Consider the following 15,807-nt stretch of genomic DNA (forward strand, 5'->3'; position numbering starts at 1 on the left):
GATCACATGGCACTTCTACTGTCCACATGCATCGCCTTGGACCTGTTAGTAAACAGCACCAAATCCACATTAGTCCCGGTCCAACGCACAGAGTTTATCGGGGCGCTCCTGGACGCAGCATCGGCCACAGCCTCTCTCCTGCCAGACAGATTTGAGACCCTGAAAGGTCTCATTGACTCGGTTTCAAAGTTCCCAGTGACAACAGCCAGGGTTTGCCTGCAGCTCTTGGGTCACATGTTGGCATGCATGTGCATGGTTCGTCATGCCAGACTCAGGATGAGGCCTCTCCAACTCTGGTTGGCCTCGAAGTTCTCCCAGGCCATGGACAGGATGGACAAAGTCCTCACCATGCTGGACTCTGTGATCACCTCCCTACGGTGGTGGTCCGCTCCAAACAACATGCTCCAAGGGGTCCCGTTCAGGGACAGGGCTCCATCGTTGGAGCTGGTGTCCGACGCATCGGACCTGGGTTGGGGGCCCATGTGGGGAACTTTCAGACCCAAGGCCTGTGGTCGGCCCAAGACCTGACCCTACATATAAACGTCAAGGAACTCAGGGCAGTGCGGCTGGCATGTATGGCCTTTTGCTCGCACCTAGAGGGCAAGGTACTCAGGGTCCTCACAGACAACACGGCCTCGATGTTCTATATTAACAGGCAAAGCGGGGCCCGATCCTCTGCCCTGTGCCACGAAGCCCTCAGGATGTGGGACTTCTGTGTAGCCCACGACATCCACCTGAAGGCCTTCCACCTACTGGGCTCCTGGAACAAGAGAGCGGATCGCTTGAGCAGGAACTTTTCCTCGCAACACAAGTGGTCCCTCCACCTGGAAGTGGCCCACCAGCTCTTCCGAAGGTGGGGAACTCCCAAGGTGGACCTATTCGCAACTTGGCAGAATAGGGATGTCCCCGGTTCTGCTCCGGGGGGGCCTGGAGAGGGGCGCTATCTCCGATGCCTTTATCCTGTCCTGGTCAGGCCGGCTTCTCTATGCCTTCTCCCTGTTCCCTCTAATCAGCAGGGTCCTGGAGAAGATAAAGCTGGACAAGGCCCGAGTCCTCCTGATGGCCTAGGCAACATTGGTACGGGACCCTCACAGGCCTGGCGGTAGCTCTGCTGTGGCCGTTGCCGCTCCACCTGGACCTGCTCTCTCAGGACCAGGGCTGCCTCCTCCATCCCAACCTAGCAGCGCTTCACCTCACGGCGTGGCTGCTCAGTGGTTAGGTGGAAAGGAGAGGATGTGCTCAGAACAGGTTCAGCGTATCCTCCTTGAAAGTAGATGGCCTTCCACTCGCCACGCTTATTTGGTGAAGTGGTCCCGTTTTTCTAGATGGGCGGCAGACCACAGTGTCTCTCCACTGACCGCCCCTATCCAGCTTATTCTGGACTACCTCCTCCACCTGAGAGCCTAGGGTCTGGCGCCTTCATCAGTCAATATCACCTGGCAGCCATATTGGCCTTCCATCCGCTGGTGCAGGGGCACACAGTATTTTCCCATGCTATGACTTGCCAGTCCTTCAAGGGGTTGGACCGTCTTTTCCCATATTCTAGACCCCCACTCCCACGATGGGACCTGAACCTGGTGTTGACTCGTCTCACGGGGCCCCCTTTTGAACCACTGGCCACGTGCTCCTGGTCACACCTCTCATGGAAGGTGGCCTTCCTGGTTGCAATCACATCAGCCAGCTGAGTCTCGGTGCTCAGGGCCGTGACCTCTGAGCCTCCGTACATGGTTTTTCATAAAGATAAGGTCCAGCTCTGTCCACACCCCGCATTCCTCCTGAAGGTGGTCTCCGCTTACCACATGGGTCAGGATTTTTTTCTACCAGTCCTCTGCCCCAGGCGTCCAGTGAGGAGCGCCGTCTCCACACGCTCAATATGCAATGAGCTCTGGCTTTCTACCTCGAGTGGACCAATCCGTTCAGAAAGTACTCGCAACTGTTTGTCACCTCAGCCGAGCGCACGAGGGGCCAGCCGATTTCCACTCGGCGGCTTTCCAGTTGGATCACCTCATGCATCCATACCTGTTATGAGCTGGCAGGGATTCCCCGCCGCCCATTGTGAAGGCACATTCGACTTGGGTGCAGGCCTTGTCGGCTGCCTTTGTGGCCCACATCCCATTCAGGACATCTGTAGGGCTGCCATGTGGTCTTCGGTTCACACATTCACCTCGCACTATGCAATCGTCTCCCAATTCAGGGATGATGCCGGGTTCGGCGGGAACTGTCCTGGGAACTTGTGAACTCCTACCCACCTCCAACAGATATAGCTTGGAATCACCTATTGTGGAATTCACATGAGCAATCACTCGAAGAAGAAAAGACAGTTACCTTTTCCGTAACTAGTGTTCTTCGAGATGTGTTGCTCATGTCTGTTCCACATCCCGCCCTCCTTCCCCTCTGTCAGAGTTGTCTGGCAAGAAGGAACTGAGGGTGGGGGGAGCGCGCAGCTCCCCTTATACCGCGCCGGGAAGGCGACTCTCCAGGGGTCGGGGGGGCACTCCCCCCTACGGGTACTGCAAGGGGAAAAACTTCCGGCACCGGTGCACGTGGCGAGCTCGCACACCTATTGTGGAATAGACATGAGCAACACATATTAAAGAACACCAGTTACGGAAAAGGTAACTGTCTTTTATTTTACGAGGATAGTCAGCCATGATTTGAAAGCACATGCTGCTCCAGTTGGATCAGTTGGTATTGTGTGCTCTAGTGGGAACAGGAATAGACTCTTGATGGTGAACTGGAAGCTAGTGAGTAAGTGGTGGTGAATAGAGGCTTACTACAGCAATGGAGACATCTAGCAGAACTCTCCTACGTTTGTGCTCTAGGATTTTTGACTGCCTGGGTTTGTGCAATAGGCCGTACCTGCCCTGCTCCCAGCTTCCACTTCTATTTGTATGAAAAATACCTGTAAAGACTGAATTTCTCACTTTGTTTTACAACTTCTTTCCAAATAGGTGAAAAGGGTCCTCCCGGGTTGATTGGCTTTCCTGGCATGCCAGGCCTGCCTGGTATCCCTGGGGTGAGTGGGCTGAAAGGAATTCCTGGGTCAGCTGGAAGGGAAGGAAATATTGGATATTCTGGACCCTCTGGTCTAAAAGGTGAGCGCTGAAAAACAAATGTGACTAAATTACTGGGTTGCTGCAGCAAGGGGCCCAAGTAGGGTGACCAGGAACCCCGATGTTATTGGGACCATCCTGATATTAGGGGTTTTGTCTTATATAGGACCCTATTACTGCCCACCCCTTGTCCTGATTTTTCACTGGTCACCCTAGGCCCAAGAGCAGCAAGGAAGGAGAGCTGCTTCCGTTTTTTGATTGCCAGTTTATTATCTATTCAGGGTGTAAAGTAGCTGTAGCCTGGTTTTAAAAGGTGCTGAGCACCTACAGCTCAAATGGCTTCAGTGGGCGTCACAGGTGGTCCGCAGCTCTGAAATCCAGGCCTCTTGTGTTTAAACACTTTTAAGAGACCCTTCTCTCGTACAGCTTAATTCTCTTACATCTTCAGGTGACAGGGGTGATCGAGGTCCACCTGGACTCCCGGTTCTTAGGCCTCCAGAATTGGCATTGGCATTCAAGGGAGACAAAGGTGATCGTGGGTCACCTGGACTGAGAGGATTCCCTGGACCTAGAGGTATTTACCGGCATTAGAATACGTTCCAAATGAAAGTTGCCACCACTAACCACCCAGTAATTCTGATTGCTCTGGGCAGAGGATGTTCTGTCCATTTAGCAGCCTGCAGTATTGTTACTTTCAGATTCTACAAAGATTTTCCACACAGCCACTCTGAATTTGAATCAAGAGTTGCTCTTCAAAGCTGTGCTTCTTTATTGCAGAAATAATGAAATCTCCTCCTCTTCTTTGCAGGGAGCATTGAAGAATAAGCTTCTTGACTGGGCTGAATGTCTTTATGATGATGTAGCCACACATTTTTGTTTGCTATATACATTTAGGTGATAAAGGATTCCCTGGACCCCGTGGACAACCTGGTCTTCCTGGTCCACGAGGATCGCCAGCCACAGATAGAGGACTACCTGGTGATGCAGGGTTCCCAGGCCTGCCTGGACCACCCAGCTTGCCAGGACAGAAAGGACAGGCTGGAATCATAGGATTACCCGGATTTCCAGGAGAAAGTGTAAATATGCATCTTCCATTCTGAGTGCACTTAGAAAAATCCCACATACTGTATCAGAACAACAGAGGCTGGCAGTACTTTTGTCTACCACACCACCTCACTGATAAAATCAGCTCTCCTCTGGTAATAGCTGGCACTGATAAATGAAAAAGAGGGTTTTCTTTTTTCTCCAGACAGATTGGGGCGCAATTCACTGCTATCAGCACAACCCAGGCTGCAGGCAGTAGGCATGAGGATAATCATCTATTATTTTTTCCAGGGTTCAGAGGGTATCTCAGGAGCACCAGGGTTCCCAGGAACTGTTGGTTTCCCCGGTCCAAAGGGTAAGAAAATGATTTCCAGCCCCCAGGCCTTTTCTAGAGTGTGACCCAGCAGAAGAGAGTGGGTGAGAGACTGTGAGGGAAAAGTTGCCAGTTTTTGATTTGCTTGTATGTAAATATTCTGAGCAGCTTTCGTAGCAAATAGGGGACGTCCCTTAAAATACAGGATGGGTGGCTGGACAAGTCAGTGGTTACCAGAAACCTTCTGAGGTAAATCCACTAGAAATCTGCTCTGTGTATTCCTCCCTCTGTTGTTATTTAAATGCACTTAGTTCACTGAGAATCACAATGCAGACAGGAGAGGCAATTTTCAACTGTCCCCTGCTCTGGTTGTTTTAACAGAGTTGTACATGTTAAGAGATGCAGTCAGGGAACTTTTTGCAGTGGACCATAAAGCAATGAACAATGCCACATACTCTTGTGTGCCAGTAGATGGTGCTCTTTGTTTTAACCACCTACCTAAATATGCAGCTAGGCTGGGATTTTCAAAGGAATTAGGATCCCAATTCCCATTGGAATTTAGTGGGAATTTGATGCTTAAATAGCAAACACGCCTTTGAACCTTCTCTCCATAGCACAATACCAGAGACATCCAGAGATCTAGAAAATAATCCTGTATCAATCGTATAAATAAATAGAAGCTGTGAAGTGAAAAGCTAGGTGTTACCTGTGATCTAATTTGTGGCTTATTGGATCATTGCATAGCTCTGCATCCAAAGCTGATGCAAATATTGTTAAAAGGATTTATTTTACCCCAGGCAAGTAATTTGTTTTGCCTTTGTTAAGTCCGTGGATTTGAACTGTAGCAAAGGTGTATTTTCAAGAGAAAGAGTAGTAAGCAACATGTAAAAGCTACAATTCAGGAGTGAATGGGTTAATTACAGAATGGTCTACCAGCACAGTCAAGTCTGGAGAGCAAAATTTCCCTTTCTTGACTTCTACCAGGTGACCCGGGGGAATCGCTTGGAATTCCTGGTGGGTTAGGAGATAAAGGAGAACGAGGGGACCGTGGATTCCCAGGTAAAGTAACCCTTGATGGTTATGAATTTCTGGAATGAAAGCTGCAGGGTTTATCCTTGGGCATTGCTGCACAAGCTTGTGATTTTACTATCTGAAAACACTTATTGAGTCTTCTCGTGCAGATGAGAGATGTGGGGATTAGAAGCTGGCCCATGCCTGAGCCTAAAAAATTCTAAATGCTCCAAAACCAGCCAAAATCCTAATCTCAATCCCAACCCTCAGGTCCCACCTAACTTCTCATATTCTGTAGGTTCCAGAGCACCCAGTCTCTGGCATCCTGATAGCATTGTCCAGGCCCCTGTTCAGTGGCCTTTGGTGCAGCAGCATCAGGAAATGCATATACTTCTCATTTTCTTCAGGTCTTTCTCTAGTATAGTTTCTCTGCCAGATTAGAGAGAAGAAGCAATGTAGCCTTATGGTTAGAGAAGTGGACCGAAAGTCACCTTTCCTGCTGACTTACCATATGAGTTTGGGCAAGTTACTGAAATATATCATAGCACCTCTTCTAGAAGGATCTCAACCAAAGTGCAGTATAGAGCATTGAGATAACGTCCTCAAAGCAAGCAGAGTAGCTGTTATGCCACTAAGATTTGGTGTAACCTAAGACTATTAACTGGTTCAGCTGAAAGGGGGAATGATGCTGGGACACTTTTTTATTTTTTTTAAAAAAGAAAAGCCATGGGATCATTAACTTCCACCTGCACAGTTTCTAGGGATGGGCAGAAATTGACATTGATTAGGTGTCTCATCTGAAATGCCTAGCCTTGGACGGCAGTGACAGCAAAGTCTTGTTATGAAGTTAGAATTTATAGAACCTGATTTTCAGAAGTTCTGAGCACAAACAGTTAAAATGAGTCTCCATAACTTTTTGATCCAGTGGGGAGAGAGTCACCCACTGAGCCATAGTGACACAGAAATTACTGTGACTTCTTGATAGTAGAAAGGACCTTCCTGTCTCTCTCTCCCATTTTTATTTTTTTTATTCCTAGTACTCGGCAGTGACCTGTGATTGGTTGCAAATGTTCCGTCTGGCCAGTAGCCTGCTCCATTGGATATTGCTGCTCATCCCTTGACCTCACAAAGGATACTGGGAGATCATAACTGCAGTATCCTATAGTCCACTCCAATGGCCATAGCACTGCAAAGCAGAATTGTTAGTTCATTCCCAACCCTTAGATAACAGATACATGATGGTATGGTCTGTGGGCTTTTATATGGTCTAACATGATTTTCGCTCTTATCATTTAAGGTGAGAGGGGGAAAGATGGGTCAAAGGGTGAACCAGGATACCCAGGAAGCACTGGCCTGGATGGGCCTAAAGGTGTCCCAGGTGACCTTGGCCAAGAAGGACCACCAGGTATGGCAGTGAGCATAACATCTAACCAGTGAGGTTTGTGGATGGTCAAAGATATAGTTTTGTTGTTTTAGTTTTTGTTCTTATGTTGCTTGTGATAGGGCTGCCTCATCTTAATAGAGAAATAAACAGAAAAGACCTTTAGTAACAGACACATCTGTCATCTGGCACTCTGTATTTTCCTCTATTCTTGGTCTGAAAGGTAGGACCACTTTCTGTAGTGATAAACCTAGAGGCAGATCCTGCATTGTAACGCCTGTGTAACATAGCACAGAAGATACAGCCAAAGGGAAAGGGGAGGAGGAGAGCTGAGTTTTAGCCACCTTTGCACCTCCTGGGTCCTGCGCTGTTTCTGGGGTTCGAATGATCCCTGGTGTGAGTTACAGATGGTAATTTACAGCAGGCTCTCCGTGGCTGGTTCTCCAGCCATTGTCATGATTAACAATGTAGATAGTCAATGTATATATATGTGAATTATTTACCCAAGTCTATAATCTGGGCAGATGATGAAAAACACATTGGTTGAATAATTAATATGGGAAAAAATAGTGAAATTAATCAGATAAACTGTTTGATAAATATTCTACAGCTAGTTGTTGTGATGATATGTGATAATAGAGAGTGTGTGTTTTGGGGTTGCTTTGTCTAGGTAGCAGTTTGCTCATCCACCACTTCTACTTTACATTGCCATGAGAGGGTGAAAGACTGCAAATTGTAAAAGAGAGTTGTCCAATGCTTACTCTCAACAGTGCGGGTACATGTGTGAAAGTCCATCCCTTGTCATTTTGTCACTTCTTTTCAGGCCTCCCTGGAATTGCTGGGTTGCGAGGAAATGCAGGTCTCCCGGGTTCTCCAGGGCAGCCTGGACCTGTAGGATTCATCGGACTCCCTGGGATAGCAGGGCCAAAAGGTGCATCTTTCTTTAACTTTCCACCTGGGGAAAAAGTCAAATCAAGAAACTGGCGTATTGGGTGGGCAGGAAATAGCAGACAGCACAGCTGTAGCCCCCTGTGCTTGGGCTGGTGGGCATTAGTAACTGCCCCTCATTTCTTAGTGGTGTCAGTGTTGGCTCCAGCTGTTCAAAACCCGAAGAATGTCTGAAAAGGGAGAGGCTCTTATCTGATTTTTGAGGTTTGGGTCACTAGTAGGGTTTCGTTGCAGGTAAAACTATAAAAGTAAGTGACTATGGGAAAAGCTCTTCGTCTTGCATTAATGGGAGGTGTCTAGAGGAAAATCTTACTTCCATTGATCTCCAGAAGCACTAAACGCATGCACAGCCTCCTTGTTTTGTACATTTCCTTCAGATTAGCAGCTTCTTATATGCTACAAGCTATTGGCTGTCCATTCAAGCTTCTATAATGTCTCCTCAGGATTCCCTGGATTTCCTGGTTTAAATGGTCTGAACGGCTTACCAGGCACAAAAGGGTCACCTGGAACACCAGGTAAAAAATTGCCGCTGGGGTATATTTAGAGGGGTGGGGTTTGAGTGACGACGTAGTTTGTCACAAAATGGCTCCATTTTAGTCATGTTCTGGATTTAACAGAAATAACAAGGAACCCACATTGTGCATCTTGCGTCAGTATTCTTACTAAATGTGTGAGACCAAATTCTGCTTCAATAATGAAGCATTAGCACTGAATTCAATGGGGTTTCACACATGAAAACGAGAGCAGAATGTTTTCTGCAGGTGCCATTGGGGTTGTAAGTCCTGCCTCAACACCTGAACCAGCCTGTAACCACTACGAATTTAATTTGATGAAAGTATAGGCCTGTTCTCTCCCTCATTTCCGTTACTCTGATTTCACCCAGACGACATTTGGATGTTTGGTTAGGTTTTGGTTTAAAGATGACAAGTTGCCGCATAGATCTCAATTACACTGGGCCTGTGCTTGTAGCCCTCGTTCATGAGAGTAGCATCACTGAAGTCTGTGGGCTTCCTCACATGAGTGAGAGCACCAGGCCCGTAGGCTGCACTTAGGAATGTTCTGCTGGATTTTCATATTTTGATGGTAATATGAAAAATAGTTCTTTTTTTCTCAACAATGTTTTGACAAATTCAAAGAGGTGGAGAAAGACATATGGGGAGAGAGGCATATCTAGTCAGAATCATCCTCTAAGTCTGAACATTTTAAAAATGATAGCAAACATCAGATTTGTTAACTTTAAATTGTAACTGGATAAATGAAAGAAGCACAGGCGTTACTGGACATAAACAGTGTTAAGACTGAACATAAAATTTCTAGTTTGTAAATATCTCTCTAGTGCTCTCCATGTTTCCCTGATTTCAAAGTTTTTATTTTTGGGAAATAAAGACAATTGCCATATTTTCTGAAGCACTCAAATGATTTGCATTTGTTTTCTGATTTTCACGTCTGTGAGAATGGAAAGACTATATAATATTGGCTCTTGCCAAGCACACCATGGGAAGCATCTCCCAGAGCCCTGCCTCTATCCTGCAGCACCTCATGCTTCACTCCAGATCTTCTTGAGCAGTGGATGTTGATTGATCCCTCCATCTTGAAATCCTTTGAACAGTGGGTTCAACTCTGTATTGTATCTCCTGAGAGGAGCGGCACAGAAGACACAATCCAGGGGGATGGAAGGCAAAATTGACTTTCCCAAGCTGTCTATGGGCTTCACTGGAACCCAGAATCCTTGTTGCACCAAGCACCAAGGGCACATCCTTACACCAAGGCTCACAAAAGGAGTAGCATAAGGCTATGCTGTTCTTAGGCTGGGAGAATTCTTCCCCAGCCCCTTGGGTCTTATTTACATCCACTGTGCACCACCAGAGCAGCATATAAGGGACTGGAGTTGGGACCAGATTCGGCCCCAGTGATTTCTCTGAACTCCAGGCAGTAGAGGGGTGAATGGCTAACACTGTATACTGACTGAACATGCAAATGAACTTACATCAAGCAGTTTTAAAAGGCTCCTCTGTCCCCTTTAAACATGTTTGATTAGGTCTGAGTGAAGCTGGACTGAATGGCCCTGCAGGGCTTCCAGGTCCTAAGGGTGAAGAAGGTTCCCCAGGCATTGGCCTAGGAGCCCCAGGACTCCCTGGGCAGAAAGGATCATCAGGAGACATGGGTAAATAGTAATGTCTGTGGAAGCAGATGAATTGTATTGACTGATCGAATGTACCTAGACTTGGGACAGCAGGGAGTATATGTAGGGACAGTGTAGTTTAATAATGGAAATTCACAGTCATAAAGATGTGAAGGGGCCATTGGTTTGTTGATTTGTAAACACAAAGTAAAGGTATGGCATGGTCTAATGTATGACAAATGATTGAGTGCATAGTTTGAATTAGCTTTTATAGTTCTCTTGTGGTGCTAATGAGAAAGGGGGTTTGTTCCTTCCCTGGAGGGGGTGTTGTTTGGGATAACATCCTGTATCCATATTGATGTTACACTGTCCACGTGGATCATCCCTGATGATCACAATAGGAATGCAGGCATTGCCTGGTTTTTTTTCAATATTCATCTGTAATTCTAGGTCCTCCAGGTACCTTGGGTCTGCCTGGTTTACCAGGGCCTCCTGGCATCTCTCTTCCTTCAAATATACCTGGGAGACGTGGTGATCCTGGCCGTCCTGGAGTGGATGGTAATCCAGGTATGAAGATGAGAGCCTCCTTCGTGTACCTCATTTGTGTTATATGCTCTAACTGTGGAAATGGCAAGGTTGACTGCCATTCATATACACATTTCCTGGGAACAGCTGAGAAGGGGAAATTGGATTTTATGAGCAATCAGTCAGTCTAATCTGGTGTTTAGAGCAGGGATTGGGAATCAAGAGGTCTGGGTTCTCTGTTCTTTGCTCTGCCACTGACCTGGAGTAAATGGTTTTATTGCTCTATGCCTCGGTTTCCCCTGATGTAAAATGGGGATAATAATACTGTGCTTATCCAACTTCATAAATGCTTTGAGCTTCTTGGGTGAAAGGTGGCAATATAAATGCAAAATAACAATTTCTCATTAATCACGAGTATGATTTAATTATTGTATTCAGATTTCATCATGCCGTCGTTATCATCCTCATTCCTGTTGTTCCTTTTTTATTTGTACTGCGGTAGTGCCTGGGAACCCCACTCATGGACCAGGCCCTCACTGTGCTAGGCGCTGTACAAGCACAGAACAAACAGACGGTCCCTGCCGCAAAGAGCATCACTGTACATACTCTGATCAATCACAGTGCAGCGTGACTCACCAGCGCTCGCAGGGGGAAGGGATGTGAACTCCCGTCGCTTGCAGTTGGGGAACCAAAAGCAATAGAGATTTGACCTACAACACAATAGTTTGTAGTAAATCCTCCTCCTGGCCTGCTGAGCTGACTGTTATGAAGGGGAAATGATATTTTTGATGATCCCTCACCCTGGAAACCTTGCTCCCATGCAGCCAAAGAGTGAATGAATGAGTATTCCATAGGGTGACCAGCTGAGGATAATAGGAGCATTCTGTCTGTTACAGGAATTGATTTTTCTCACCCATTTTGTTCCTAGGCCCCCCAGGTCCTCCAGGTCCTCGAGGGCTCTCTGGCCCAGCCTCCAATCAAGGTGATACCGGCCTTCCAGGTTTACCTGGAGTTCCTGGTTTGCCAGGCATAAAGGGTGACATAGGACTCCCTGGTCCAACTGGAATTCCAGGAGCTTCAGGACTCAAAGGTATTTTTGTACAGGGTTTTGAAGCTGCCCCCTGGGAGTATAAAGAGCTGTCACATGTTGTGAGCCTGATAGCTGTGAAATCAGCTCTGATGTAGGTGTGTGTCACTCTGGGATTTGTTTTCTGTTCCGGGAACGCTGAAGGTAGATTTCTCCAAAGCACTCCATTTTTACCTACAGGGATGGAGCAACGATAGGCCACCCAGCCCTGAGCACTCTTGAAAATCCCACCTTGCATTTTTTCACTTCTCTTCATTATTTTAGGTAACAGCTGCCCACAGACAGGAACACTGTCTTTGCTGTTTGCTGCTGTTGGTTGGGATTGCCTATCCCCAGATCCACATACAGATCTCCCCTCTTCTGTTGGCCAGGAAGAGCTGCTGCCACAGCTCTCTCCTACCCATCCACACATCCTCTGGGCCTCGCCTTGGCCACACCATGGACTTGGAGATCCATGAGGGGGCAGAGACAGAGTGGTCTGTGGGGAGTCAGGCAGGGCCAGTGGGGGAGCACATCACCCTTCCTCTGGTCCCCCCCTGTAGGAAGCGTCATTCTACGGGCGCTATGGAGCTTGGGAGCCAGGTGAGGAAGGACACTGGAGATCAAAGCTGCTGTGAGAGCACGAGGCCTCTGGCAGGTTCCCTGGGTTTGTGGGTGGGCTCCAGGGCCTATTCGTGAGGGCAAACCCTGCCCCCTTGGGGGTATCAGTGGGGAAAAATTTCACATGGGGAAGATACCTCCTCCCCAGAACCCCCTCCCATGGCTTTTTCCACAAGAGGGAATGATGTGTGCAATGATTTCAGAGTCAGTGTAAGATTCCCCGCTAATAATGTTACAGTGGAAGCTCTCACAGAGTAGCCCCGCGGAGGTGCCAGTCAGTTCTGGGAATCAGAACTGACACAAGGGTGCGACTATGTCGTTTAGAACCACACCTCTGCCCCCCGGTGCATCTGCCAGTATTTCACGCAGGTACAGAACCAGGGATTCGTTTTCGAGATCCATTACTCTTTGCTCTGTATCTTCTCAGGTGTGAAGGCTGAGCCAGGCTTTATGGGGATGCCAGGTAAAGATGGGCTTCCAGGGGACCCTGGAATTCCTGGGCTGAAAGGTGAAACTGGCCGTCGAGGTGAGCACAGGATGGTTTGGAGAGCTGTACTGCACTTGCAAACAGCTTGTGGGGTGGAAGGTCGGGGAACACAGTGAGCGGGTTTCTGTTCTTTTGGGGTTTGTTCCTTTTTTCTGCCCAAGTATAAAGCCAGAGCTTTTGGTGACTTTTAAATGGGGATGGGCATAAACCAGCAACCCAGCTCCAAACACGCCCAGACTTTGGGAATGTTGGGAACCGTCTTTGCAACTTTGTTACTTAAAATGTATCTTCTTTAGTGTTTTCTCTGTGGAGACAACTGCTTGCAGAAATTGGAACTCTCTCTGTTTCTGTGTTGATCTTTCTATCAATCTCTTTGTCTTTCCTGCTGGGGAGGAGGGTGGGCAGGAGGATTACTGTTTCTCCCCCAGATCCCCAACAACCTGTATTTGTAGCCAAAAAAATAAAAAAGGGGCTGGGACTTAGGGAAATTAGGGACTTTTAACAAGAGCTTGGGAAGTCATGGGAATATACCCAGTGCTAACATACAGGGCATTCTCAATTTGTTGAACTACATCCTTGGGCTAGTAGATCATCCTATCTGTGCACTTTATGTGGGGTGCTTAGGGTACCATTTGCAATGTGTACAGGTTTCCCGGGCCTACCAGGCGCTCCAGGCCTAGTACCAAAACCAGAAGAAGTCATAGTTCCTCCAGGGCTACCTGGTCTGCCAGGAATTGACGGGGTCCCTGGCTATGCTGGAGATCGTGGATTTCAGGGACCAGATGGGCAGCAAGGTAAAAAGCAGCACATCAAATAAGTGAAACTGAAATGTTGGACTTCTTGCAGTCACAGGAAGCGGCTTTGTAAATTGTGCTGTCAAAGTTCATATGCTTTTCTTTAGAAGCTTTGTAATGGAAATGACCTCAGTGTATCTATCTTTTCTTTTTATTAGAACCGGCTAGAAATATTTTCTTGTACATTATGTTCACAGGATTTTGTAGTCTCTTTTGCGTTAGGTTCATGGAACTGAAAGCAGCCATCATGATGCAGTTGGCATGATGGCAACGCGGATCTGGCAGCAGATCTAATCAGTGGGAGAATGATTCATTTTGGAGAATTATTGAGATTGTGTCAACATGAAATACTGTAACACATTGCTTTAGGAACCTAATTTTGCACTGTTGTAGTTCTGCCATTGACTTCAGTGGGTGCAGGATCAGATCCTACATAGCCACCACTGCAATGCTGAATGTTCCTTGTCATTTGGGGAAATGATTACAACTTAATCTTAAATATTAACACAATTTCTCAAGGTGCAAGCTCTTGGAGAGACAAAATCCCAGTAGGTGTCTGCTCTTTTCCCTGCACGCTGGTCTAAAGCACAAAATTACAATATTAAACAGAGACCTCAAGTGCTAATTCTATTGAATTTTACAGCAGGTGGGAGAGGGGAATTTAGATTCAAATCCATGGATCTAAACTTGCCATTATGTAACTTTGGAGCATATGAGATCCAAAATTGGAGGATGCCCATTTGGATGTGGCTGAAATCAATCAAAGATAACTGTTTCTGTAAGGGTTTAGCCCAAAAATGGTGGTAGTCTTCTGAGACCAGGTAATGTTTTCTCTGTTTACAATGGCAGAAATCTTGAGAGATCAGATGAAAATAATCACAAAATTTTACTGGCATCATATCCAAACCTGAATCCAAGTTCTGCTTTGGCTTCAAACTCAAATCCACTGGAGCCTAAGCCTGACCCAGATCTGAACACTGTCTCTTCTGTTCATTTGTAATGCTTGAACATGTTATACGCATCATGTCATAGGTCATATTGAATCACGGTGCCAAGTTATTAATTTGTTAAATTTGTTAAATTGTAAATTTAAGCCCTCAGCATTGCTAATCATGATACATCCTCCTGTTGATGCCAGGAGTGAAGTTTTTGATGAGAGAAGCAAATTAAATAATAATCATTACATTTAATTACAGGTCCAAAAGGTCTGTCAGGCAGATCAGGTCAGGTGGGCCGTCCTGGTTTACCGGGGCCAGATGGCACAGTTGGGGATCCAGGAACCCCAGGTATTCCAGGGCCACCAGGATTGGAAGGTAATTTTATTCTTTAATTTGTTCTTTTGGTATTCTACGAGTGCTCAATCAGCAAGATTTCAGCTGGCCTCCTAATGCAGGGATGCCGCCCAAGGCCACAGACATCACAGAAATTCCACGTTATAGACTTAAAAAAGAAGGACCTATGTGGTGCCCAGGATCTTGTGCCTTGTGTCTGCATTGATGTGAATTTCACCTTTAGTGAGACAGTTGGGAGTAAACTCACCCACTGCAGCATGCTCTAGCGTATGCGATTACTATCTGTTGATACTGATGATTAAGGCAACAATTTTGTCACAGAGGTCAAGGAATCTGTGACTTCCAGAGACTTCCATGACTTCAGCCCACAGCGGCTGGGAGCACTAGGGTCCCCCGCTGCCCACGGTGGCCCGGGAGCTGTTGGGTACAGGTGGCAGTGGCCCTCCGGAGCTTCAAGCTGCCGAGCTTGTGGGCAGCAGGGGCTCCCCAACTCCTGGCTGCCCCCCAACTCCTGGAGCTCCAAGCCCCCACAGGTGGTGGGGGGCCCCAGATCTCTGAGATGGGGCCCCTGCAGCTGCCCAGTTGCTGTCGGAGGTGTGGGGGCTCCACAGCTCCCCATTTTGTCAGGCATATTTTTAGTAAAAGTCACCAACAGGTCAAGGGCTTCCATGAATTTTTCTTTATTGCCTGTGACCTATCCGTGACTTCAGTAAAAATATCCATGACAAAATCTTAGCCTTACTGATGATTCATTGTATAGGATGCTGGACACCCTTCTAGCTGTAATAAATAGGGAGTCATCAGGAGGGTTTGGAAGCACAAGAGCAGGGCATTCCCTGTAGAATTTGAAAAGGAGCGAGTCAGAAAGGAGAAATGTGGTTGGAGTGGGATGGTGAATGGGAGGCACATCCTGGTGCTTGACTGAGAGTCAGAGCGTCTGGGTTTTGTTCCTGGCTGTACCACAGACTAGCTCTGTAACCTGGGACAAGCTACTGAACCTTTGTGCCATCAGGGTAAAACACCACCACCTACAGCACTTGTGTGAGAATTAACGAGTGCTGGAGGGCCTCACCCAGAAGGGCAAGGCAGAATTATTGTATTATGAACTACAGTTGCTAATGCCTGCATACCACTGTGATTGGGTGAGACA

General features: G+C 47.1%; 1 protein-coding gene across 4 annotated transcripts in view; it reads left to right on the forward strand.

The window, feature by feature from the left end:
- The window catches only part of COL4A6 (collagen type IV alpha 6 chain), a 191,391-nt gene that overhangs the window by 170,997 nt on the left and 4,587 nt on the right, over positions 1-15,807 (forward strand). For all 4 annotated transcript variants that reach the window (XM_084638926.1, XM_084638927.1, XM_084638925.1 and 1 more), the window contains 14 exons: positions 2,952-3,095; positions 3,502-3,627; positions 3,948-4,129; positions 4,389-4,452; positions 5,395-5,469; positions 6,719-6,826; positions 7,626-7,733; positions 8,194-8,265; positions 9,789-9,914; positions 10,323-10,439; positions 11,326-11,487; positions 12,512-12,610; positions 13,219-13,365; positions 14,562-14,678. In XM_084638926.1, coding sequence (XP_084495052.1) covers positions 2,952-3,095; positions 3,502-3,627; positions 3,948-4,129; positions 4,389-4,452; positions 5,395-5,469; positions 6,719-6,826; positions 7,626-7,733; positions 8,194-8,265; positions 9,789-9,914; positions 10,323-10,439; positions 11,326-11,487; positions 12,512-12,610; positions 13,219-13,365; positions 14,562-14,678 — 1,647 coding nt within the window. The remainder of the gene's footprint in view (positions 1-2,951; positions 3,096-3,501; positions 3,628-3,947; positions 4,130-4,388; positions 4,453-5,394; positions 5,470-6,718; positions 6,827-7,625; positions 7,734-8,193; positions 8,266-9,788; positions 9,915-10,322; positions 10,440-11,325; positions 11,488-12,511; positions 12,611-13,218; positions 13,366-14,561; positions 14,679-15,807) is intronic.

This window comes from Lepidochelys olivacea, assembly GCF_965140295.1.
Source record: "Lepidochelys olivacea isolate rLepOli2 genome assembly, chromosome: 9".
Lineage (NCBI taxonomy): Eukaryota > Metazoa > Chordata > Testudines > Cheloniidae > Lepidochelys > Lepidochelys olivacea.